Raw genomic sequence first — 27,284 nt, forward strand, 5'->3', positions numbered from 1 at the left:
TCTGGGAAAAAATACTACAAGTTCTATGAATAGTGGAAGTGGGTGGAAGGGGCAGGTAAGTTACACAACTTGCGCACACTGGTTAACCGCGGTATGGGTATACCATGTTAGGCTTCTTGGAAGATTACACATCGCATTTAGCATTTTTATGAGGATCTGGGTCCCTCACTGCTTATCATCAGTTTCAATAAGGTACTGAATTTGATATTAAAGCATCAAAATATTTTTAATACACAGTTATTAAAGCAGAACTTCACCCTACCCCCACTTTTGGATGTTTTTTTTTTGTGTGAGGAAAGAGTACCTAGTTATAGCAGGTACTCGCTCCCACTTTCACTCCAACCACCTAGCCAATTGGACTGGTCACAGGCTGCTGGACCATTGATACAGCACAGCGCAGCTTGCGTATGTGCAGTAGGAAGCCAGCTGTGAAGCTGCAAGGAGTCACACCTGGTTTCCCTTAGTAAACATGCCGGCGCTGGGGACCCAAAGACTGGCAAAGAACCAGCCCGGATGAAGACAACATTGGGATCCCTGGACAGGTAAGTGTCCAGTATTTGTAGCTGCTGACTCTTCACTTTTTTTAGAACTGAAGATACCGTTTAACACAAAAGTGCCATTTTCCTTTTAAAACAGTATTGTCACACAGCTCCATCTTATATTCCAGGAGAAAAGTGTGAAAAAGTTGGCTAAGTGGGTGACAGATTTCACCATCATGGTGCAGTATAATAAATTAGTCCTGGCAACAGGGTATGTATTCAATTGTGTTTATGTTGTATGTTAAAACTGAACTCCAGTTAGATGTTAAAAACACCATTTAATGCAGATAATGCATAACATGCCCAATTGGGGAGTCTAGATGTAGTGAACGCTAATGCCTGAACTTAATGATGAGGCCGTCAGTCACACTGGTACCTATGCTCCAAATCTCCACAAAGATTCTCAATTCATTGATGCAGCATTTCTGGGTTGGTGTCTGTAAGCTTGCACCCAATCCAGTCACCCCACTCCCAATGACTTTGGCCTGCAATATTTTCGGACACCAAGAAACTATTCTTACTTGACATACAAGCTTCTGTTAAGCCCCGAGACCTCAGTCCTTGATCTCACTGGGACAAACAGATCGGGTCCCTAGGATGCTCCATGCTGCGATATCAGACCAGTATGTGGGGTACCAATCACCAGGGAAGGAGGCAAACTCATATTCTCCTTTACTGCCAGGGCACCCATCACTTGGGCTATGTCATCCACTTCCTTTCTGGCTGGTTGCTGCTTTGCATCATTAGCAATGGTTCTGCAGCTTCCCCTAGATAGCTTCCCACCTAATATACTTGGATACAACTCCTTCCTCCATTCCTCTCATTCCCCGTTTCATTCCCTAGTTCTTTGCTGTGCCATGCATGCGCCCCTTTAGTGACTTCAGACAAATAAGGTTTATTTTACTAAAGTGGTTAAATGTAACAAATAAACAGTTCTCAGAAACATCTTCCATACACATTAATGTACAAAGTCCTCTAAGTGCCCTTTTAGTGTCCCTAGGGCTCCCTTGTGCCCCAAGAGGTGGTCATACCTTAACAGGTGAGAAAGACCAAAGTCCATATCCCTTGGAACCCCAACTGGGCTCCCACAAATAATGGTAAAAGCTTTGTCCACTAGAGGGCGGTACTCTTCAGAAAAGCCTGGGAAAACCTGACTAGCAGAGTTAACCCTGGCCTACCAAACAGCACCACTCCTGCTGGGCAGCATTAACTAAGCCGTGCAACTTACCCAGTGTAAAATACTTAACCAAGGAAATAATTACTAATAACTTTTCTCATGCAAGCAATATGTTTGGTAAATTGTTTTTTAAAGGGAAAGCATAATGAATTTACAAAAGTATGTGTTTCTCATATATGGATTCAAAAATGCTTTATTTTATTATCCTGTATATCAGACAGTGCATTCAACATCCCTTCTGAATGGCTGCTTTATGGATTGATAACCCCTTTTTTTAAATATTTTTGTTCCTGTTTGTGTCACTGTCAATGACCGTTTCTTAGCCCAAGCAGTTATAAATTTGTTAACAATTGTCTTCCGAAAACAGATGTGTGCTTATAATTTTCAAACAATGAAAATAACTGTGTGAACTGTGAAATATTTTATTTTTGTATGCAGAGATCGGGAGATCCAGCTGTATGAACTGTCCAACCTGGAGCCGTACTGCCAAATCACTGGACTTGAAACTATGCCCTTGAAAATAGATTACTGGTAAAGAGTATGAATATTGCTGTATTAAAAAAACAAAACAAAAAAACAGTTTATCTGCAATGACTACATTTTAAAATGTAAACACCTTCACACCTCACCTTGTTTCTTGCCACCACCCACCCCTTGCTTCTTTGTGTGGTCTCTTTCCCCTTTGCTACTGAGATGCCAATGATGCTCTAGCTCTTTGCTTACATTTGTGCAAGGCCCAAGTTTGAGATTGTAAAAGTATTAGAGCTTGTTCACACCAGGTGAATTGAACTGCACTGGGTAGCCCCAACACAAAGACAAAGCAATCTGCCTTGTGTTACAGTTAAGTCAATGAACATCACTGCACTGCGGTAGTGTGCATGGGGGAAATAAGTACAGCGTGCTGTACTTTTTTTCTCCGTAGCTTGTTACGACATAATCCAACACACCACAACTCAACTGCAGTGAATAAATAAATAATATGGTTACAGTATTATGTGTTGTTTTCAGCACATCAGCACCACTGTTGACACTGCACACCAATGGGTGCTTTCTAATGCATCCGCTGTTATGAATCAGCCCTTACTGCTGCCCCTAGAGGAGATTGGAGGAAGTACAACTTCCAGCTAGACCCTTAATAGCAACTATTGTAAATGGGACTCAGGGCACTTAGGTTTAAACCCAAGGTATGTACCAAGGTTCCAAGGTCTAGAAATCCCCCGATAGGAGATATGCATGGACTATGTAATAGTGCTGTCAAAGTGGAGACATCTTCTAGCATCTGCAAATACATTAGCTAATTCCTTAATTGAAGCTGTGCACTTGCATGTATTCCAAGTTCTCAGCATACACACGACTCCTATTGCTGCCTGACTGGGAGTCTTTATGGCCAGGTTTTTGCAATGAACTGGCATTTTGCTATGTATAGCATGTATTTGAAATCCAGGGACCTCCTACGTGCACAGAAAATCAATTACAGGATCAAAGTACCCGCAAGGCATTATTGAAGTATTGTTGGTCAGCACACACTGGTTGACTAAGGCTACTGTTCTTTAAATTGTGCAATGCGTCTTTTGTATATTATCCTGAATTTCAGTTTTGTAATAATCCTGCAAAATGGAACACATTTAGGTGAATGCATAATTATATGTAATTTATACAGCATCAACTCATAATCTCTCTTAATATTTCCAGCATTTTTCTGATACAGTTACCAATTTAAATATAGTTTCCATATATTAGTCAGTTTTGAAAAGGCTTTTCGTCTGCTACCTGTCAATGTATGTATGGTATTCACCTGTGTAAACAGAATTAATTGAGATAATTGTGGTAATGGTAATCCCTGCTCTGCATGGTCTTGTTGCCAGGAGAACATTATTTTCTAAACACTCAACGACTCAATATTCCACTTCTATGTCAATTGTAAAGCCATGACTCAGGGAGGCTGTAAGCTCAGTACACAATAGAGGTTTTATTCTTCTGATGGAATACATAAAGTCCATTTCAAACTGTATTACTGCAGAGTAACAGAACCCCAACTCTTTCCTTGCTTCCTGTGCTTCCTTAGCAAGGGGCTCACCAGGGTTCTTGAAGTTTCCAGGAGGATGGGGCGCATGCGTGGACTCGGAGGAGATAGCAGCCTAATCTTCCTGCTCCGTGCCGTCGGACCACAAAAGCTCGGCTAATCAGACACACGGCGATACTGGATGCCACCGAGTCAGCTTCCGCGACGGTGGATAACAGCGACATCCAGCAGGTATGTTTAACACCACCCGGAACAGGCAGTGCAACCGCTCCCAGCAGAAGGCCTCCTCCACCATGGGGAAGGGGAAGGGGAGAGGTAAGATGGCGCCTGACCCGCCGGAGCCGGATGATAACACACAGCATTCCGAGGACAGCCTGCTGCAGTCCCCCCCCCCAACCTGGAGAGCCCCACGGATGCCGGATCGGAGGCCCTGCTCCAAAGATTCCGCATGATAGTCTGCGATGAGATCACTGCGGCCTCCCGTAAGCTGTCTACGGATCTGGTAAGAGGTCTTAAAGAACTAGGCCATCGCACCAATCAATTAGAACAGCGGATGGACCTGACAACAACGGTTCTAGAGGGCCATGAGGATGAGGTGGAAAGGCTGAACGCGGAGTTAGCAGGCCTGCAGGACAAATTGGTGGACTCTGAGAATAGGGCCTGCAGGGACAATTTACGCATACAAGGGCTACCTGAGACCATCACAGACCTGCAGGGAACAGCCACAGCCTTTTTCCAGCAACTGGCGCCTGATATTCCTGCGGAACACCTGGAATTCGATCACATACACAGATCCCTTGCTTCCAAGCCTGCTGATGGCCCCCCAAGGGATATAATCATTAAGTTTCACTTTTATAGGACCAAGGAACGACTCCTTCAAGCAGCAAGGGACCTCCCGGACCTTTCTTTTCAAGGTAACCCCTTACAACTTTTCGCCGACCTCTCCCCAGTGACTATTGCTAAGAGAAGGAGCATGAAACCTTATTTGCAGGTCTTACAGGCTAAAGGCGTCAGATATAGATGGGGGTTCCCCTTCAAGCTCTCCTTTTACCATCTTGGCCGCCAGTTTCATGCCTCCTCCTTCCCTGGGCTCCGGAGGCATTTTCAGGGTCTGCAATTTGATTTGGCCCCCTTTGGACTCAATGGTTCCAGAGTACCTCCAAAGATGGTTAATGCTGAGCTCTGCTTGCTGTTTCCAGTGTGAGTATTTTTGGCGTATTGACTGGTCACCCTTCTCGGGGCGTGTTTGGACTTGTGAGAGACAGATGATCCGTCTCCCCCTTGTCATCGATCCATACACTCCCAACAAGAATACGAGAACGTCTTAGCCTCCAGACTCAAGTACTTTATGCTCACAAAACTCTGGTTGCACCCCCCCCTTTTTCCCCCTTTTTTTTTGGACAATTGCCCCTCAATGATCACATTTCCGTGTCCTCCGGTTTGTTATTATTGGCTGGATCCCCAGTCTACTGAGGCATTGACAGCATGATGACAGCATTGCTACTTTTGGGACTGTGCCTAACCTATGGTCATTTGTTCCCGTTTGTAAACGCATACCATATGCTATTATGTTCTTTCCCGAAACACTTTTTTTTTTGTGTGTGAATCTTTATGCTAAATGGAATGTTCCAGCTTTTTATTACTAATGGGTACTATTGACGGGACAATTTCTTGGGGGGTGGTGGGACTGGTGGAGTCAGTGTCCATTGGCTTCTGTGCTGCAGTTTGCATCGTGGTGCTGAGGGACACGCGGTTCTGCTCTCACTGCTCCCCTTGAATGATCGGGGTGGAGAAGTCTGAAAGTTATTCCCTTATTTTGGCTGGATCTTCGGGGCTCTGATGGGAGGGTGAGGTATGGGCATAACCGTGCCCACGTCAGAGCACAGTTCAATATACAGTTTTATCTTGGGTTCTTGTTGACAGGTTATCGGCATTAACTTATAGCCTATTCTTGTTATTAGTCAGGTGGCGTTCACCAAATGCATACGATTCTTAATCCTGTGCCATTGTTGATACATTTATGCAAATGGCTTACTTTAGCAATATAGCCGGGTGGTCCTTGACGGACTACTGCTCCCCCATGTGTCAGTATTCGGTCCGAACGCCGGTTCTGGCCGACTCCTGACTTTCTAGTGGGGTTTTTACCTCATGACCAATTGCAATCTCATTAGGTGGAATGTTCTCATTCCAAATCCTATTTAGAATTTTTGCCTCTTTAAACCAGATTGCTTTCTCTTACTTGTCTGTTCTATTCTTCCTACCCTCTCCTCTTTCTCACTGGTCCATGGGGTGCACGCTCCGGGGTTTGGTTTATCCCCTGTTGTCAATACCACCATGACACTAAATTGGTTATCCCTGAATGTTCAGGGCATGAATTCCCCAATTAAGAGGGTAAAGATATTCAAATACTTGAGGAAACAGCGGATTGATATTGCATGCCTACAAGAAACTAATTTTTCATCAACCTCCTCTCCCAAGTATTTTGATGCTCAGTTCCCTCAGGTGTTTTTTATGCTTCAACTAAACAAAGGGGGGTACTCATAGCTTTCTGCAAATCAATCCCTTTTGTTTGCACTAAACAGATTGCCGATCCTGATGGCAGATACCTGCTATTGCAAGGCACCATCCAAGAAACGGAGGTCACAATTATGACCTATTATGCCCAAACCTAAACCCGGGACCTTTCCTGACCCACGTCTATAGCCTGCTGGCTTCCCACTGCAGGGGCATCCTTTTTCTTGTGGGCGACTCTAATCTAGTTTTAAATCCATCTCTAGACAAATACCCTTCAGAGAAGGCGACCCCACCCTCATGGCCAAAAAAAATTCTTCGTTTTCTACAGGCACATGATTTGGTCGATCTCTGGAGGGAGTGCCATCCACAAGGTAGAGATTACACCCACTATTCTCACCCCCATCACCTACACTCTAGAATCGACCACATGTTTATGCTTCGCCGTAGCCTTCCCCAGGTAATGACTGCTTCCATTTTGGTAGCCCCATGGACAGACCACGACCCTGTTTTGGTGGTTTGCCACCCAATTCTAGATAGGCCTCAATTCTCGCCCTGGGTGATGAATGACTCCCTTCTTTCGCTCAAGGGAGTACAGGAAGACTTACTGAAGGCCTCGGAAGATTACTTCCATGAAAACGCAGGGTCGGTAGCGTCCCCTGTAACGGGAGGCATACAAGGCAGTACTGCGGGGTCACATTATTCAAGTTAGCGTCGAACCGTAAGCGGGAGCGTGAGGCGAAACAGAAAGCCCTCGAGACTCATCTAGAGACCCTTTCGTGGCCTATAAACAATCTCCCACCCGAAATGGCCTTAAGCTCTTGGACCAAACCCGCACTGAGCTCGATCTCTGCCTCGCAGATGGCGCTGAACACGTTTTATGCTGGTCCCATCAGAGGTGGTATGCGAAGGCGAACAAGCCTAATCATACGCTAGCGAACAGACTTCGTACCTTTGCCCCCAAATTTGACCCCATCACTTTACGCAATCGGCACAATGTTCTTACTAGTAATCCCAAAAATGTATTAGCAGAATTTTGTTACCGCCTAACAAAATTATACACAGCACAGGAACAGCCTAATGCTCAAAACATTGCAGACTTTCTTAGCAACCTTGTGCTTCCAACCTTGACGGAAGCACATGTCGCTCTTATGGACCGGGATATACAGGTCTCGGAGGTCCTCCTGGGCATTAAAGAGCTCAAGTTGGGAAAGAGACCAGGACCGAACGGCTACACGGTACTCTACTACAGGAAGCTAGCTGCGGTAATAGCACCGCATCTAACAGCCATGTATAATTCTGTTAAAAATGGTTCTTCCTTTACCCCAGACTTATTGACAGCAAATATAATGATCCCTAAGCCAGACCGTGACCACTCCTTCTGGGCTAATTTTAGACCGATCTCTCTTATTAACATTGATATGAAAATTTTGACAAAAATTCTGGCGAATCGTTTAAATTCTTTTCTCCCTCGACTAATTAGAAAGGATCAGGTCGGCTTTGTACCCCAGAGACAGGCAGAGGATGCAGTTTGGCGCATATTGCAACTCCAACACATAGCCAACACTCGCTCGCTTGAGTCCATGCTCCTGTCTCTGGATGTGAACAAAGCCTTTGACACTTTGTCATGGCATTACCTCATGTCAGTCCTTCGACACTATGGTTTTGGGGCATCATTTATGCAATGGATGTCTGTTCTGTATGACTCCCCCAAGGCGAAGATCAAATATTGTGGATTTGAGTCTCCGGTATTTGACATCGCCAGAGGAACTCGCCAGGGGTGCCCATTATCTCCTCTGCTCTTTGTCCTGGCATTGGAGCCCCTGGGTGGAGGCGATCAGAACACATCCTGATATTAGGGGCATTGAGGTAGTGGGCTGTTTCCATAAAATATCGCTGTTCGCCGATGATATCCTCCTGACGGTCACCTCTCCCAGAATTACCCTACCAAATTTACAAGTGCTCCTGGATACCTTCGGCTCCGTTTCGGGGCTCCGGGTTAACTCCTCCAAATCAAAGGTCCTGTCGGTCAATCTATCACTGGGTTTGCTGCGAGACTTACAATCGGCGTTCCCTTTTCAGTGGGTCATGTCACTGCCTTATCTGGGTATCCGTCTTACTCCGACACATTCTGGTATATATCAGGCGAATTTCCCTTTGTTGTTTAAAAAATTAACAGATATGTTATCATCCTGGTCCAGTATGCCCCTGTCATGGTTCGGCAGAATTACAGCAATCCGAATGACCTATGTTCCGAAATTATTATATTATTTTTGGGTCCTGCCGGTTCCCGTCCCGTCGCATATTGTTCGCATCCACCAAAACAGGATCTTGCGGTTCATCTGGGGATCATCTCACCTCCGCATAGCCAAACAGATTCTGTTCGCTAAACACATAAACAGCGGTCTCTTGGTTCTCAACTTGAGGACATATTATATAGCGGCCAATATAGCCCCGCTCTCACGCCTCCACGAGACATATCAGCTCCCGCTCTGGGCCACGATTGACCTAGTAGATGTTGACCCCATCCCTGTAGCCTCACTTCCGTGGCTCCCTCCGGCGCATTGCCCGACAACTGTGGGGCCTTGTATGACCCATACCCTGCGAATATGGGACTCAGTGAAATACTCGGCGGGACTGATTTTCCCCCACCTCCCTCTATTGCGGCTTCTGCGCTGCCCACTTTTCCCTCCAGGCCATGATAACCCCTCATGGTTCTCATGGTGGACTTTGAATGGATTCACGGATGTTCATTCATTGCTCACACCTACGAGAATTGGGCGTTTGAGGCTCTACACACCTCTCATGACATCCCCTTACGATAACATTATAGTTACTTGTAACTTCGCCATTTCCTTCAGAGCCTGATAAAACCCCATACTACGCCTTACACCCTGACTTCCTTTGAGAGCCTTTGCAGATCCAGATCCCACTCCCCGGGCTTGATTTCACTGATCTATTCGGCTGTGATATCTATGAAGAAACCCCCATCTCATACTTACCATCTTCAATGGGAGGGGGAGTTGGGTAGCGGGTTGGGCTCTGAAGACTGGCAGGCAATGACGTTGGCAATATCTAAATGTTCCACTAATGTGTTAATTCTAGAAAACGCCTATAAAGTGCTGTACAGATGGTACTATACGCCAGTGAGGCTAGCCCGCTTCATTCCAGCCTACTCCCCACTCTGCTTCAGAGGATGCTCTCAGAGAGGCTCTATGGCGCATATCTGGTGGAAGTCCCCACGGGTATGTAGACTGTGGGTCAGGGTATACACACTTATCTGTAATCTGTTTCAGGTCAATCTTAAAAGGAACCCCTATGAGGCACTATTGGTAAAACCCATAGCCGAACTAAAGCGAACCGAACGTCAACTCACACAGCATATTTTTACTGCAACAAAGTTGACAATTGCGAGAGCGTGGAAAACCCCCATGTTGAGTTTTGAAGCAGTTAAAAATTGTCTGAACGATGTTATGATCAATGAGAAATTAACGGCCCTTTCCGACACGCACACCAAATTCCTCAAGGTTTGGCAACCTTGGATTGCATACCACCATCCTTCTAGACTGGATGTAACATTACTGTCACTATAAAGACCTTGGTGCACTCGCCCTGTGGACCCCCCCCCCCCCCTTTTTTATCTCTCTCTTCTCCTGTCCCCTTTTCCCCCTTTGGCTTTCTTCCCAGCCATGCGGAACTTAATTCCCTTCCCTTGCATCCCTTCATATCTCACTAATCTTCGGACTCTTTTCCTCGCATGCTCCTTTCCTATTCTGACTCCTCTTTTGAGGATACCAACTCTCAGGTACCAATAGAGTGTAATACACGATCCTGCCACAGGCATATAATATTCCTAGTATGATATGGGACCAGGATCGTCAGACTAGATGCTGTCTGATTGAATTTAATTGTAAGATATTTGTCTTCTGACTCTTTTGTACTGATAAAGGCCATTAGGCCCTGAGTTGTAATGTTTCTTGACTGTATCAAAGCTCTGTTGTAAACCTGCTCTGTTGGCAAATGTGACAATAACATTTTTGTAAAAGAAGTTTCCAGGAGGAAACTGCTGCTCAGAGAAAGAGTGGGGTCAGTTCATTAAGAGTTAAATAATGCTGATAAAAAATGTGTTAAAATAACCCATGTGGAAGCAATTGTTCAAATGTTCAATTCACTAAGAATTGTGCGGTAAATAACTACTGCAGTAAAGTTTCCATAATGTGGTAATTACCGCATATTTTCATGTGGTAATTTATCACATTGAGCTGGTTGCTAAGGAGCGGTCCGGGAAGCCCCCACCTCCTTAACAAATGATGACTCAGCTGTCAGCTGAATGTAAAGAAAACATGGCGGTAATTAAAAATAATAAAAAAAAAAAAACAGTGTGGGGTCTCCCCCAATGTATACCAGGCCCTCCATGTCTGGTATGTATTTTAAGGGACATCCCAGGCCAAAATTTGAAAAAAAAAAAAAAGTTTGGGGTCCTCTCCAATATCTATACCAGATCCTTATCTGAGAATGCAGCCTGGCAGGTCAGGAAAGGGAGGGGACGAGCGAAAAAAAAAATATATCCAGGGCACTCACATTTTAGCAAATAAAAACAGGCATGTTCAAAAGCAACAGTCTGCGTAAGGTAGCATTTGTTTCCAACCACAAAGATGGCCGCGGTTGATGCGTTGCAGCGTCGTGATGTAAGAGCTCCAGCTGTAATTTAGTGGTCCATTCTTTTGGTAAGAGGCCTGGTGTGTTGACGTTTAGTGGGGCTTAAGTTTCGTGCTCACCTAATTTGTGTCTCTGTCTACACCATGGGAGGTTCCAATTTTTTCCTGCAAAATACTTTTTTCTGGCTCACATTGTACCTGCCTTTCATTTGCAGAACTCATATCTGCTCTATTATTTAGTGTTATACAGTAAAACCTTGGTTTGAAAGTGTTTTGGAAGACAAGGAAAATTTTTAAATACATTTTGACTCTAAGCCCTTGTACACACGGTCGGACATTCCGACGGAAAATGTCTGATCGGACCGTGTTGTTGGATAATCCGACTGTGTGTGGGCCCCATCGGACTGTTTCCGTCGGAATATCCGACTGACAACGTTTTAGAGCTGGTCTATAAAACTTTCCGACAACATGATACGATCGGACTTTGTCCGATTGTGTGTAGAGAATTTCCAATCGGACAAAGTTCCACGCATGCTCAGATCAAATTCCTAGACCAAAGCTATTGGCTACTAGCCTGAACATAGTCCCGTCCTAACGAAATAACGTCATCACGTTATGTACGATCGGATTTTCCGACAACTTTGTCCGACCGTGTGTATGCAACACAAGTTTCAGACCAAATCCGACGGATTTTGTTGTCGGAATGTCGGACCATGTGTACAAGGGCTAAGTGTAGCAATATGGTTACATTTAATGAGGTACAACACTTAGCAACTCACATGGTTGATGATTAAAAGAGGCACCTCTAAGTATGTAGGGATCTGGGGTAAAGCTGTCCACATAAACCATCCTCCTCACCACCAGCTCTCACCGCTCTCATCCTGCAATCATGACCAGGAAGACTACCCTGCAGTAGAGCGATTTGAAAAAGGGAGGCTTGAAGCGCTCATAGAAGGAATGACGTCGATGGTGGTGCGGAGGATGGTCTACATGGACAGCTTTTCCCCTGGTGCCTGCATACTTAGATGTGCCTCTTTTAATCATCAACCATGTGAGTTGCTAAATGTTGTACCGTCATTAAATGTAACCATATTGATACACTTGGAGGCACCTCTCTTCTTTTTTATACTTACTTTGGTGACATCACTTGTATATCAAGTCAAAATGTATTTAAAAATGTTGCTTGTCTTGCAATACACTCTCAAACCAAGTTACTCTCAAACCAGGGTTTTACTGTATAACAATAAATAATAGAGCACATATGAGTTCTGCAAATGAAAGGCAGGTACCATATGAACCCGAAAAAAGGTACTTTCAACATTATTTTCTTTGTAAGTGAATTATGCATTCCAGCTAAAATTATATTTTGGTAGAGGATAATGCGAGAGCTATGTCTAAAAGAATACTTGGCAGCCCCATTGGGAAAACTTAGCAATATGAAGTCCCATTATCAGTCTCCTCTCCTTGCTACCTCCTTTCTTCCAATTAGTTTTAATGTGACATCCAGAGAAACTGGAGCAGCAGGAGCAGAAAGAGGCAGAGACCACTCGGCTGAGTCTAGAAATGCTGTCCTTGGTTTATAAGCTGTCAATATATTAAATGTATTTTTTTTTTCTGTAGTGCAACAGACACAGATGAGTGCATGATTTTATATGGCGATGATAAGGTAAAAGGATTTAAATCCATTAAATGTCTTTAGCTGTATTTCACCAAAATGACTATTAAATAACTTTGTGTATTGTTTTTTTATAGGGATGTGTGAATATTTTACTTTTTACTTCGGTAGGAGAAACATTGAGGTGAGGCAAAGCATATTTTCCTAGTAAAAATAGTAGACAGCATGAATTATTCTTTATATGTTTTACAAAACACTAGATGAAAACTATTTTTTTTTTCTTACTAGTTGTCATACCAATCCAAACAGTAATTTCTATAATTTCTGACATTTATCTGACACTTGACTTTTTTTTATACATTTGTTTGTTATTTTATTTTTTTCTGCTGCAGGTTTTAGCATCTGTAGGGCTGATTTATGAAGAAAATCATGCTGAAACAAAAGTCGAGGTATACAGGTGGTGGCCAATTTATTAGGATAAATAATAAAGATGTTGTGCGCTGCCACTTATTCCTATATATAAAGTGAGGCTGCTGCTATCACTAAAGCCTTGTACACACGATTTGATTTTCTGATGGGAATTGTGTGATGACAGGCTGTTGGTTGGAGAATCCGACTGTTTGTACGCTTCATCGGACAATTGTTAGATTTTCCACGGACAAATGTTGGATGACAGGCTTTAAAATTTTCAGTGAAAAAATGTCTGTGGTCAGATTTTCCGTACACAAGTCAGTCGGACAAAAGTCCAAAGTGCAAACACGCATGCTCAAAAGCAAGGACGAGCCAGAAGTGGTCGATCTCGTAAACTAGCGTTCGTAATGGAGAATTCACATTCGTGATGTGGCGAATTATGAATTCTTGGAATGCAGCGCACAATTCTCTTCTTCTTTAATGGGATAATAATGAAGCTGCTTTGCTGGTGATACTGATGGAGTTATTGCAAACAAATTTCCAAAGGCTTTTTTTTCTAGCGATATCAAGAATAATATTATTATTATATGCTTTTTTTTTTCTTTTTTTTTGGTGCAAGTTACCACAACACCATTATCCCATAGTTTTTAAGATCAATGATACAATTATGTTGGTGTTTTACATTGTATTTTTTAAAATGGAACTGCCTACTCCTAAACTGTCATTTGAAGTAAAAACACATAGCCGAGTATTATTCTCAACAATGTTTTTATTGTGCATTAAAAAAAAGAAAACAAATAAAATTAGACAAGCTATCTGCGAATAAAACCAAAAAGTGCATTCTATGCATCCAAAAATATAAAAAATATATCAAATCAAATCATTATTCAACCAAAAAATAAAATAAAAGCCATGTGTCCTGCTTCTTAATACAGGGGGTCAACAATGCCAGGAGTTGGTGAAAGCAGGGATCCGTCATCCTGAGATAATTCCGAAAATTATCTGGATTATTCTCCTCGAGCTCCTGCAGCAAAGGCATATGACATAATTGGTCACCATTAATAAAGCAACCAATTTTTGGTCCAAGAAATCCTCCTCCTACTGTACCGGGACTGGACTTGGGTCAAATCAATAACTCCAAGGCCAATAATAAATAACACGTTATCTCCTCCGATCCCGCAACATATCTGGTTGATGAACGGCCATTCAGAAACAAACAGAAAAGCACAGAATGAAAAGCGCAAAGTGAAAAGCGCGAATCAATACTCACCAAATTTCTACTAACACAAAATTAGCAGAAGGAGCCCAAAGGGTGGCGCTAAAGAGCTGAAGAACCACGTAGTACGTCACTACGTTCATGTTTGTTGACCGACAATTCCTTGTCGTTTGTATGCAAGAGAAGTTCCTGGCCAACGTCCTTCGGACAAAAGTCAGAGGTTTTGTCTACGGAAAATCCGATCATGTGTACGAGGCTTTAATGTGTTCCCACATACAGTGCACAGTGTACAGTAAAGAAAAAAGTTGTGATACCGCTGCCCAATAGTGAACAATCCAACAATCATTCAAATAATAAACTCCTGTCTATAAAACTGATACATTGAAAAATACATATTTAATGCACAGGAGTTTATTATTTGATTGATTGTTAACTATTGGGCAGCGCTATCACAACATTTGTCTTCACCAATTTATTAGGGTAACCTATCCACTAGCCATTACTGAGCTTTCACACTTGAGCGTAGCATCTTTGAGCATTTTTATGGCATTTTTGGCACGTTATTATAACTTGGCTGCATCCCCCCTCCACCTGGCTGCATCCCCCACCTGCCTGCATCTCCCCTCCACCTGACCTCATCCCCCCTCCACCTGGCTGCATCTCCCCCACCTGGCTGCACCCCCCCTTCACCTGGCCTCACCCCCCTACCTGGCTGCATCCCCCTCCCCTGTCCACCTGGCTCTATCCCCCCTCCCCTGTCCACCTGGATGCACCACCCCCTCCACCTGGCTGTACAACTCCCTCCAACTGGTTGCATCCCCCCCCACCTGGCTACATCCCCCCTCCACCTGGCTGCATCTCCCCTCCACTTGACCTCATCCCTCCTCCACCTGGCTGCATCCCCCCACCTGGCTGCACCCCCACCATCTGGCTGCACCCGCCCTCCACCTGGTCTCACCCCCCACCTGGCTGCATACCCCCTCCCCTGTCCACCTGGCTTCACCCCCCTCCACCTGGCTGCATCACCCCTGCAGCTGGCTGCTTCCCACCCTTACCCTGGTTGCATCTCCATGTCACCTGGCTGCATCCTCACTCCACATGGCTGCATCCTCACTCCACCTGGCTGCATCCCCACCTCCACCTGGCTGCATCCCCCTCTCCTGTCCACCTGGCTCTATCTTCCCCCCAGCTGGCTGAAACCCCCTCTCCTGTCCACCTGTTCCATCAGCTGTAGCGGAGTACAGAGGAGACATCCATGGTCTAATTGACCCTGAATGTCTACAAAAAGAGTACCTGTCACCTATATGCTATCACATAGGGGGCTATTGGTCCCCTATGTAATGGAAATAAAAGTTCCGTAAAAAAATAAAGAATAAAAATGTAAAAAAATATTTTAAACATTTAAAGAGACACATAAAAATACAAAACATTTAGATCCCATCCTCCACACACACACACACACACACACACACACACACACACACACACACATGCATGTGATTGCCCTACACATGTAGGGCAATCACAGTGCATGCTGGAATGAGAGCAATAATTCTAGCATCAGAACTACTCCATAACACTAATCTGATGTCCTCCAAGGGCTTTTAAAGTGTTGCTTATGAACAGGGCTGGTGCAAGGATTTTTGACACCCTAGACGAAACCTAATTTTGCCACCCAATTGACCCCACCCCCTTTGCCCTGCCCATTTGACAGAAGGTGCCGATATACAGGAAGAATCTGCTCTGCTTCCTCTAGCGCTGGCTCTAGTGCAGCGCCTCTAATTACACTACTGGTCGGACTGAGTTAGTTACATGCTGCAGCCTGCAGAGCATGCAGACACAGAGGGAAACCAACATCCGGGCGCCCCTAGGCAGCAGTGCACCCTAGGCGGCTGCCTAGTTTGCCTAGTGGTAGCACCGGCCCTGCTTATGAAATAATATAGGGTGCTGACGTTTTTCAGTGCATCATGGGCGCACACAGGAGAAGGTCATGAGTTTAGTGGTATGCAGGAGTTCTGGTGCAAGAATCTGGTCTTGCCTAGAGCACAAAATAGTCTAGCACCGGCCCTGATACTGATAGAAACCTATAAGCTTCCAGGTTGTTTTGTCAAAGCTTAATTGAACAAGTTAGAAGTTAAGAAGCATGCATAGCTGCACCAGATTTTGCACTCTCCAGTTTTAGTACACCCCTTTGTCACAAAACGAGATAGATCCATAGGTGGAGGTACTGCTTCTGGCCACATTCTTTACCAAGATTCTATCAAATGTTTGGTCTAACAGAATCTGAATATAAACCGGTGTGTGCAGACACAAACATCCACACATAGACATAGTGACAGGTGCCAGCTCTCATTAATCACATCCAGAAAAAGAGTATTTACACTCCAGAGTAAGACCGCTTTCACATTGAAGGTGCTTTTCAGGCGTTTTAGCACTAAAAATAGCTCCTGTAAAGCGACTGAAAAGTGCCTCTCAAGCCTCCCCATTGTGAAAGCCTGAGTGCTTTCACACTGAGGCGGTGAGCTTGCAGGACTGAAAAAAGTCCTGCAAGCATCGTCTTTGAGGCGGTGCGGGATCGGTGAATACACCTTTCCTAAACCGCCCCTGCCATTGAAATCAATGGGCATTGCTGCTAAAGCACCTCGGCAGCGGTGCTTTGCGGGTGGTTTTAACCCTTTCCTCAGCCACTAGCAGGGTTAAAACACCCTGCTAGCGTCAGAAAAGCACCGCTATAATAGCGGTAAAGTGCCACCAATACTAGTGGCATTATACCGCTGACATGACCCATGCCCCAGTGTGAAAGGGGTCTTTAAAGCAATAATCCATGATTCAAATAGTGAATTAGGGCAGTGCTAGTGTTGCTCTTCCTCAAGTGTATGCAAACTACATTATCCCACTGTGATGTCAATGTTTGTGCTACCCCAACTTTGGTGACTTAAACATAAAAAAAAACAATTAATCATAAACCACAAAGGCAGAAAAGTAAAATACAGAATATAAAAAAGCAAAGATATTTTGCAACATCATTAAGTGAGTGTGACCACAATCCCATTGCTACAGATAGTACAATAGCATATACGTGTACCCATTAATCCATATGGTGTCCACTAGAACACAGTAAATGTTTATAAATGATGTCTCAGCACCAGTTCTATCCAGTCCACCGAATATATGATTCAGGGTATATACCAGTTCATGCACTCAAATGCCCAATGTGCAATTCCTTTTCCAGTGCCAGTGTTTCACCACATTCCAAAAATCTCAAAATAATCAGTGCTCCACCTCTGTATGAATTGCAAGCTCACCTCTGATGTTGACTAATATAGTATATAGGTCTCATGCGTTTAATCTTTTATCATAACAATAGATATAATATCCTCTCCACATCGGCTAGGCTTCTGCAATCAGACCCATCAATATGAAGGTCCCTTTACGGGATCAAGCCTCAATCACAGCAGCTGAAGTCAATGCTCAAACACTGAAATAAAGAACTACCAATAGTGTAATAAAGTTAATTAAAAACTATTCCCCCTTTATTCCAAAAATTGCACTCACATATAATAAAAACACCTTTGCAGTGTTCATAGGTGTGCACAGCCTAATGCATTAGGGTGTGCACCCCGAAGCTCAAACACATATATGTGTGTGTGTGTATGTGTATATTCAGTATACTGATGGTGTCAGTAGAGCAGTGCACAGTGTGGAGGGATGAGATTGATGTCAGTAGGGCAGTGGATGGTGTCAGTAGTTTTAATTTGTATTATTACATTTTTTTATTATTTTTACAATTTTTTACAATTTTTAAAATTTTTTAAAAATATTTTTACACATTTTTTAGGAGCCCCGTTAGGGGGCTTTGGTGAAATATTAGGGGGAATCTGCGCCGCACAGGGTGATTAGGGTGTTCCTAGGCAGTGGGCAGTGTTATACAGGCATTGAAACATAACTGTGGTTCCTCCAACTAAATTTCTGGTTTTGCTCCATAGCAGAAGTGACTTCACCTGGCTCCGCCTGACGCAATGCGTCACAAATCACATGACCTCTTCAGCGGATGATCCCCTATGAGTACCTAATCATGTGCAACATTTTTTTTTATTTCACTATATATGACTAGGTACTCAAAGTGAACACAGGTTAATTTAATTTACCAACATTCAGTTTGCTAGGTGAACAGCCCCTACTTCTTTACCAAATCAACCTTGATAAATGTATGGCCACCTCCTGCTAAGGCCTCGTCATCTACAGTGAATTGAGTTTGTTGCTGTGACCCCATAAAATAAATAATCTTTAGATTATTGGATCTATGGATTGTTAGGACATTTGAGTTTTACTGAAGATAACCTATGCTAATGAATTTTATTATTATTATTATTATTATTATTACGGTAGATGCTATATTTGGCCAAGTTTGTGAAAAGGTAAATTTGAGGGTTAATTTACGAACACTTTGCATGCCTGTAGAAATGTGTCTTTATAACGTTAGACAATTGTATTGTCATGTGTCAGTGTGCATTTTCCTTGTGCATTAGTATGCCCCATTTATGTAATTGTCACGTGTTTTCAATGAGATTTGGAGTAGATAGAATTAACAGCCATTGGCCAAGGATCATTAATACCAGTTCCCAACCCATTAAACACATTACATGCATTTTGATGCATTGTGTTGGACTTCTATAGTCCTCCCAATGCAGGAAAAAACTCATGTGTCATATTTTTCAAAACGCACTGCACTGCAGTGCAGAAATGAGAACAGGTGCCATTTTTTTTTATAGGGAACACATGCATTTTAGAGTTGTAAAGCATACATTAATATGCAACTGTATAAAAGGACCCTAAATGTGAACTTTGTTAAGCATTGACAGTGTCTTTGCTAGCAGTGTAAAGTAAGCACAATGAAATGTCAGCTCACTTACTATTCATGAGTTCCACATAGAGCACAAACAGCAATTCAGAATATTAGATTCTCTGTTTTTAGACTGCTTAGCATAAAAATAGCACCTGCATAGCGCCTGTAAAGAGCCTCTTCTCTCACTCCAGTGTGAAAGCCCAGTGCTTTCCCACTGGAGCGGTGCGCTGGCAGGATGCCAAAAAAGTCCTACAAGCCACATCTTTGAGGCAACGCCCCTGCCCATTGAAATGAACGTCGAAGAGCCGTTTGCGGGTGCATTTAACCCTTTTTTGGCCGTAGCGGGGGTTAAAAGCACCCCACTAGTGGCCTAAAAGTGCCTCAAAAATGACGGTAAAGTGCTACTAAAAATAGAAGCGCTTTACCACCGTTGCCCCCAACACCCCTGTGTGAAATTCTCCTCCTTAGCAAATCAAAGCTTAGTAGGTCTGATCAAGAAAAGGTTCTACCCCCACAATTCATTCCAATCAACCCGTTATGCTATGTGTAGTGAAAGAAGGGGGAACCAGAAATTTCAAATTAGTAGTACTCCTGTTGCAAGTAAAAAGTAATACAAATGTTAAAAAGTTATATTAAAGGGGATATGGGTTGGAAGTATTTTGATATATGTGATTATGTAGTTATAAAAATTATTCTGAAAATCAAATGAAGTTTATATTAAAAAAATATATATATTATATTTGTGATTTCAGAAGACTATCCACTTAAAACAATGGGGGTTATTTACTAAAGGCAAATCCACTTTGCACTACAAGTGCAAACTACAAGTGCAGTCACTATAGATCCTAGGTGGACATGCAAAGAAAATAAAAAACATAATTTTAGCTTTCACATGATTGGAGAATAAAATGAGCAGAGCTTCCTCTCATTTCAGATCTACCCCTCAGATTTACAGCGACTGCACTTTCAGTGCAATTTCAAGTGCACTTTGCACTTGTAGTGCAAAGTGGATTTGCCTTTCGTAAATAACCTCTAATGTCTCATTAACCCAGAATTTTTCTTTAATAGTAGGAGTAGCAGCTTGCAAATATTTAGAAAAGGTGGCTCTTTTCATTGTACTATGATTGCATGCTAAATTTAAATAAATGCAACTTTTCCACATGAACTAAATTAATTCATTGTAACAAGATAAATGTTTATTTTTCAGGCTGTGGAAGAAGATGCCTAAAGCAGATAACATAATCCCAACCATTGTTATAGACAATGTTGTTCTTTCGCCTCATGTGACTTACATTCGCTGGAAAGTACACAATGATTGGGTTACACAGGTAAGAACACCATATCATATCGCTGCACAACATGTACTCCAAAGAACAGCTAGATGTCTTATAGACTGATAAGTTCCATGATATTATAACTGTACAAAATATCATTATATCTGATGTCATTGGCGCCTTATAGAAACATTTCCCTCATTTTCTGTCCATGTGATTCCCATGCAAGACAGTGCAGTTGTCACCTAACAGGAAGACACAGCTACAAAAACATTGTCGCAAATGCTATCCCTTTCTCACTAATGATTTGTCAATGGAGAGATTTTCAATCACTTTCTCTGCTGGCAGGAAGTTAGGCCCCTTTCACACCGAGGAGTCTTTCAGGCGCTACAGCGCTAAAATATTGCCTGTGTAGCGCCTGAAAAAATCCAGCCCCTTTCACTCCAGTGTGAAAGCCAAAGTGCTTTCACACTGAAGTGGTGCGCTAGCAGGACGGTAAAAAAAGTCCTGCTAGCAGCATCTTTGGAGCGCTAAAGGAGCCGTGTATTCACCGCTCTTAAACCGCTCCTACCCATTGAAATCAATAGGGCAACGCTGCTATATATTCTGATGATGATACTCAGCTAGAGGAAGGCAGTAGCGTGAGCGCAGAGAGAGGGGATGCTCAAGAAGGACAGCAATCTGGCAGTCATGTTCCACAAGCTGCAGCATACTGCCAGGTTTGCTACAGCAATGAAGAGGGAGGGGATGATGAGGGCACTGACTGCAGGTGGGTGCCTGGTAGGAGAGAGGAGAAGGAGGAGGAGGCACATGTCCAACGAGGCAGGATGCCCTCCGGGGGCCAGCTTAGGGGCAGCAGACCGTCTGAATCACACCGCAGAGCTCCGCCTGTGCAGGGCGCTGCCTCTGCGCGTTATTCTAAAAGTTCTTTGGTGTGGGCCTTGTTTGAGACGAGTGCATCAGATCGCCCCGCTGCTATTTGCAACATATGTCTCAAGCGTATCTCGTGTGGCCAAAACATCAGCCGCTTGGGCACCACATGCTTGACCAGACATATGTTGACCTGCCATGCAGCTCGTTGGCAAGCGTACCTCAAAGACCCACACCAAAGAACAAAGCGGACCTCTCCTTGCTCCTCATCAGCTGGGATCTCCAACCCCACTAGTCCTTCAGTCCTCTCTGAAACCTGCTCTGAGAGGAATGAAGGTGTAGAATTAGGTGTGTCACAGCCAAGTGCTTCCGGGCACTCTGCTAGCAGTACACCCACGTCCGATTATAGCAGGCAAATGTCCCTGCCCCAGCTGCTGGACTGGCAAAAGAAGTTCACTCCCAGCCATCCACATGCCCAGCGGTTGAATGCTAGCTTGGCTAAATTGCTAGCACTTCAACTGCTGCCTTTTCAGTTGGTAGATTTGGCCCCTTCGGTGAGTTTGTACAATGTGCGGTTCCTCAGTGGCAGGTCCCCAAATGCCACTTTTTCCCACGGAAGGCGATTCCGGCTCTCTACCGGCATATGGAAGGCAATGTCCTTGCCTCGCTGGACAGGGCGGTCAGTGGTAAGGTGCATATTACCGCTGACTCATGGTCCAGCAGGCATGGACAGGGACGTTACCTGTCTTTCACGGCCCATTGGGTCACTCTTCTGGCAGCTGGGAAGGATGCAGGACAAGGTGCAGTAGTGTTAGAGGTTATTCCGCCACCACGCCTCCAAAATGCTACTATTGGTTGTGACACACATCTCTCCTCCACCCCCTCCTCTTCTTCTTCCTCCATGGCCTCTTCCAGTGCTCTGTCCTCAGAACCAGCGGTGCTCCGTAGGCGTTCCAGGGGCTACGCAAGTACGCAGTCAAAACGATGCCATGCCGTGCTTGCGCTGGTTTGTTTGGGGGACAGGAGTCACACTGGGGCAGATGTTTTGTCAGCTCTGCAGGGGCAGGCCGAGAAGTGGTTGACGCCACACCAGCTTAAGCCAGGAATGGTGGTTTAAGACAATGGCACCAACCTCCTCTCCATCCTCCGACAGGGACAACTGACCCAAGTGCCCTGTGTGGCTCACGTCCTTAACCTGGTGGTGCAGCGGTTCTTGGGCAGGTACCCGGGCTTACAGGATGTCCTGAAGCAGGCCAGGAAAGTCTGTGTGCATTTCCGCCGATCATTTAATGCCTGTGCTCGGCTGGCTGAGCTCCAAAAGGAGTTGAACCTGCCCAAGAACCGCCTTATATGTGACATGTCCACCAGGTGGAACTCAACATTGGCCATGCTGCAGCGGCTGCACACGCAGCAGAGGGCCATCAATGAGTACCTGTGCGACTACGGCACCAGAACAGGGTCAGGGGAGCTCGGTTTTTTCTCACCACGCCAGTGGGGCATGATCAGGGATGCATGCACTGTCCTGTCACCGTTTGAGGAGGCCACAAGGATGGTGAGCAGTGACAGTGCATGCATCAGTAACACTGTACCTCTTGTTCACCTCTTGGAGCATACGCTGTGTGGAATAATGGACAGGGCACTTGAGGCAGAACAGAGGCAGGAAGAGGAGGACTTCCTTGCCTCTCAAGGCCCCCTTTATCCAGACAGTGTTCCTGCTGTGCCACCCATCACACAGGAAGAGGATGAGGAGGAGGAGGAGGAGGAGGAGGAGGAGGGGGATGATTGTGTCAGCATGGAGGTGGAGGCTGGCACTCAGCATCAGCAGCAGCAGCAGTCTTGTAGGGATGATTTACAGTCCCAAGAAACCCGTGGACTTGTACATGGCTGGGAGGAGGTAGCTGCGGATCATGTTGTCCTTAGTGACCCAGAGGACTCCAGACCGAATGCCTCAGCTAACCTGCGCTGCATGGCCTCCCTGATCCTGCAAAGCCTGCGGAAGGATCCTCGTATTCTTTGGATCAAGGAGAGGGACCATTACTGGCTGGCCACTCTCCTTGATCCACGGTACAATGGTAAGGTTGCCGACCTTATCTTGTCGGAGCAGAAGGAGCAGAGGATGAGACATCTCCGGGAGGCCTTGCAGAAAGGTCTCTGAAACGCGTTCCCAGAGACTGGGAGGTTACAAACTCCTGGTCCTGGACAACGTGTTGCTGAGGCATCGGTCAGAAGGAGCGGTGGAGAAGGTGGCCGTCTGACCGATGCGTTCAGACAATTTTTTTAGTCCACAGCCCCAAGGTATGATCGGTTCCAGCAACCATCGCCAGCGTCTGATTTACATGGTGCAGGAATACCTAGCGGCAAGGTCAGACTTTCCCACCGAAAATCCTCTATTTTATTGGTCTTGAGGATGGATCACTGGCCAGAGCTTGCACAGTATGCAATTGAGCTACTGGCCTGTCCTGCATCCAGCGTTCTTTCGGAACGCACCTTCAGTGCTGCTGGTGGCCTTGTTACCGATCACAGGGTGCGCCTGTCCACCGACTCAGTTGATCGACTGACCTTCATCAAGATGAATCAGTCTTGGATCACCCACAGCTACCAATCACCTGAAGCTGATGTAACCGAATCATTTTTTTTGAAATATCACATCCCTTCAAGACTGCCTATGCTGATGCTGAGTTACTGTCCTGTTATGTTGATTGTCTATCCTCTTCCTCCTCCGCTGATATGTTGGAAGAACATTTTTGGTTCTGGGTGATGCCACCAGCCCAATTTTTCAGCCCCTGTTTAACAGGGGCGTTTAATTACAATTTTTGATGCAATGCTTTGCAGCAGGGCTCATTCCTGCACCACAACTAGAGTATATGGGAGAGGTTGCAGTGTCGTGGCACCAGCACCAGTGCCTAAGGCCCAATTTTTCTGCCCCTGTTTAACAGGGGCGTTTAATTACAATTTTTGATGCAATGCTTTGCAGCAGGGCTCATTCCTGCAGCACAACTAAAGTATATGGGAGAGGTTGCAGTGTCGTGGCACCAGCACCAGTGCCTAAGGCCCAATTTTTCAGCCCCTGTTTAACAGGGGCGTTTAATTACAATTTTTGATGCAATGCTTTGCAGCAGGGCTCATTCCTGCACCACAACTAGAGTATATGGGAGAGGTTGCAGTGTCGTGGCACCATCACCAGTGCCTAAGGCCCAATTTTTCAGCCCCTGTTTAACAGGGGCGTTTAATTACAATTTTTGATGCAATGCTTTGCAGCAGGGCTAATTCCTGCAATAAAACTAGAGTATATGGGAGAGGTTGCAGTGTCGTGGCACCATCACCAGTGCCTAAGGCCCAATTTTTCTGCCCCTGTTTAACAGGGGCGTTTAATTACAATTTTTGATGCAATGCTTTGCAGCAGGGCTCATTCCTGCAGCACAACTAAAGTATATGGGAGAGGTTGCAGTGTCGTGGCACTAGCACCAGTGCCTAAGGCCCAATTTTTCAGCCCCTGTTTAACAGGGGCGTTTAATTACAATTTTTGATGCAATGCTTTGCAGCAGGGCTCATTCCTGCACCACAACTAGAGTATATGGGAGAGGTTGCAGTGTCGTGGCACCATCACCAGTGCCTAAGGCCCAATTTTTCAGCCCCTGTTTAACAGGGGCGTTTAATTACAATTTTTGATGCAATGCTTTGCAGCAGGGCTAATTCCTGCAATAAAACTAGAGTATATGGGAGAGGTTGCAGTGTCGTGGCACCATCACCAGTGCCTAAGGCCCAATTTTTCTGCCCCTGTTTAACAGGGGCGTTTAATTACAATTTTTGATGCAATGCTTTGCAGCAGGGCTCATTCCTGCACCACAACTAGAGTATATGGGAGAGGTTGCAGTGTCGTGGCACCATCACCATCGCCTAAGGCCAAATTTTTCTGCCCCTGTTTAACAGGGGCGTTTAATTACAATTTTTGATGCAATGCTTTGCAGCAGGCCTCATTCCTGCACCACAACTAGAGTATATGGGAGAGGTTGCAGTGTCGTGGCACCAGCACCAGTGCCTAAGGTCCAATTTTTCTGCCCCTGTTTAACAGGGGCGTTTAATTACACTTTTTGATGCAATGCTTTGCAGCAGGGCTAATTCCTGCACCACTACTAGAGTATATGGGAGAGGTTGCAGTGTCATGGCACCAGTGCCTAAGGCCCAATTTTTCAGCCCCTGTTTAACAGGGGCGTTTAATTACAATTTTTGATGGAATGCTTTGCAGCAGGGCTCATTCCTGCACCACAACTAGAGTATGTGGGAAAGGTTGCAGTGTCGTGGCACCAGCACCAGTGCCTAAGGCCCAATTTTTCAGCCCCTGTTTAACAGGGGCATGTAATTACAATTCTTGATATAATAGTTCACACGAGGGCCCGTTCCTGTGCCCACCCAGAGTAACTGTGAGGACTTATAGTGTTGTGGCACCAGCACCACAACCACCAAAGGTCAATTTTTCTACCACTGTTCAACAATGGCATGTAATTACAATTCTTGATATAATCGTTCACAGCAGGGCGCTCCAGCGCCCACCAAGAGTCACTTTGAGGGCTTACAATGTTGTGGCAAAACCAACACCTTGTTCCGCCATTTCTGCAGAGCATATAGGGCAGGCCCCTACTTTCAAACATCCAACTTACAAACGTCTCCTACTGAGAACGGAAGAAGACAACAGCAAGTGAGATGAAAAAAGACGGACGGCAAAACAAATTATACAGCGGTGATAACCCTTCCCTATATTTTCCAAGAAGCTTAAAAATAGATTTTTTGACTGGAGCTACACTTTAAAAATTTACCAGTTGAAAATTACAAACAGATTCTACTTAACACAACAAACCTACACAGTCCCTGTCTTGTTTGCACCGCCTGTATACTGCTGTTCTGAGTATATAGGGCCTGGGTACGGGGTTCCCCTTAATATCCGTACAAGACCCAAAGGGGCTGGTAATGGGCAGGGGGGGCTACCCATGCCATTTTTCTCAATTATTTTCATCCATATTGCCGGAACCAGATATAACATTAAAACCGCAAGCAGTTTTAAATGACGTTATTTCCGTTAAATATCATTTTGTGCAGGGACTGTTCTAAACATGGGAAACATGGCACTTCGCAGGCATACTATAGACACCCCCCAGGCACGATAGTTAAAGGAATATTTCACTTTTTTTTTTCACTTTAATCGTCATTAAAATCAGTGCTCCCGCCAAAACGGACATTTTTAAAAACATTTTAGGCATTGACCCATGTCCCCTGGGGCAGGAGCCAGGTCCCCAAACCATTTTTAGGACAGTATCTTGCATATTAGCCATTAAAATTAGCACTTTTTATTTCAAACGTTTGAGTCCCATAGACTTCAATGGGGTTCTAACGTTTGTACGAATTTTCGGTCCGTTCGAAAGTTCTGGTGCGAACCGAACCGGGGGGTGTTCGGCTCATCCCTAATAATTACACTTCGGTCCATTTTGTCATATTGAGCATAGTGTAAAAGAAACAGGTTTTCTTCTACATTATGATACACAAAATGTGCTCTTTGGTTTCTTCTATCTATAACGCTTCAAAACTACAATCATTCTGTCTGCAATTTATACCTTTTAGAAATTATCTAACATTTTGTTTCTGGTATGCCTACAATTAAGTTTCTGGTTTCATGCTGACATTACAAAAACATCCAAAATAAAATGAAATGGATTTAACAAAATTTCATATGAAGGCTTAAAAAAAAGGCTAAGGGTAGAAAGGAAGAAAGCCCTCCTAAAACACAGAGGGGGGCCCACCCAGGACATCCCTGGCCCACAGACTACACTGGGAGAATTGTTTTCCTGGGCTAATCCAATCAATGACTAGACATGTGCATTTCGTTTCGTTCCGAATCGAAATTCGGACGAATTTTCATTATTCGGACATTCGGATGCATCTGAATTACCGAATTGCAATGCTAACGAATTCAAACAAAATTAAAACCAAATTCGAAAAATGACATTTTGCGACCTGACTTTGGGGCCATGTATCCAATTTTGGGGTTTCTAGCACCAAGTGACCCCGAGTTACGGAGCCCCAAATTCGGGTCGCAAAATGTCATTCTCTGCTTCTGACATTTTGCGACCCGATTTTGCGGCCCCATAACTC

The 27,284-nt window shown here is 44.6% G+C and overlaps 1 protein-coding gene across 2 annotated transcripts in view; it reads left to right on the forward strand.

The window, feature by feature from the left end:
- LOC143983938 (cilia- and flagella-associated protein 337-like) overlaps nt 1–27,284 on the forward strand; it is a 221,461-nt gene that overhangs the window by 65,098 nt on the left and 129,079 nt on the right. For both annotated transcript variants that reach the window (XM_077484093.1, XM_077484094.1), the window contains exons 7-11: nt 668–750; nt 2,155–2,247; nt 12,529–12,574; nt 12,661–12,707; nt 20,204–20,324. In XM_077484093.1, coding sequence (XP_077340219.1) covers nt 668–750; nt 2,155–2,247; nt 12,529–12,574; nt 12,661–12,707; nt 20,204–20,324 — 390 coding nt within the window. The remainder of the gene's footprint in view (nt 1–667; nt 751–2,154; nt 2,248–12,528; nt 12,575–12,660; nt 12,708–20,203; nt 20,325–27,284) is intronic.

Source organism: Lithobates pipiens, unplaced genomic scaffold (assembly GCF_037356315.1).
Source record: "Lithobates pipiens isolate NorthernLeopardFrog02 unplaced genomic scaffold, aLitPip1_a1.2 Scaffold_16, whole genome shotgun sequence".
Taxonomy (NCBI): domain Eukaryota; kingdom Metazoa; phylum Chordata; class Amphibia; order Anura; family Ranidae; genus Lithobates; species Lithobates pipiens.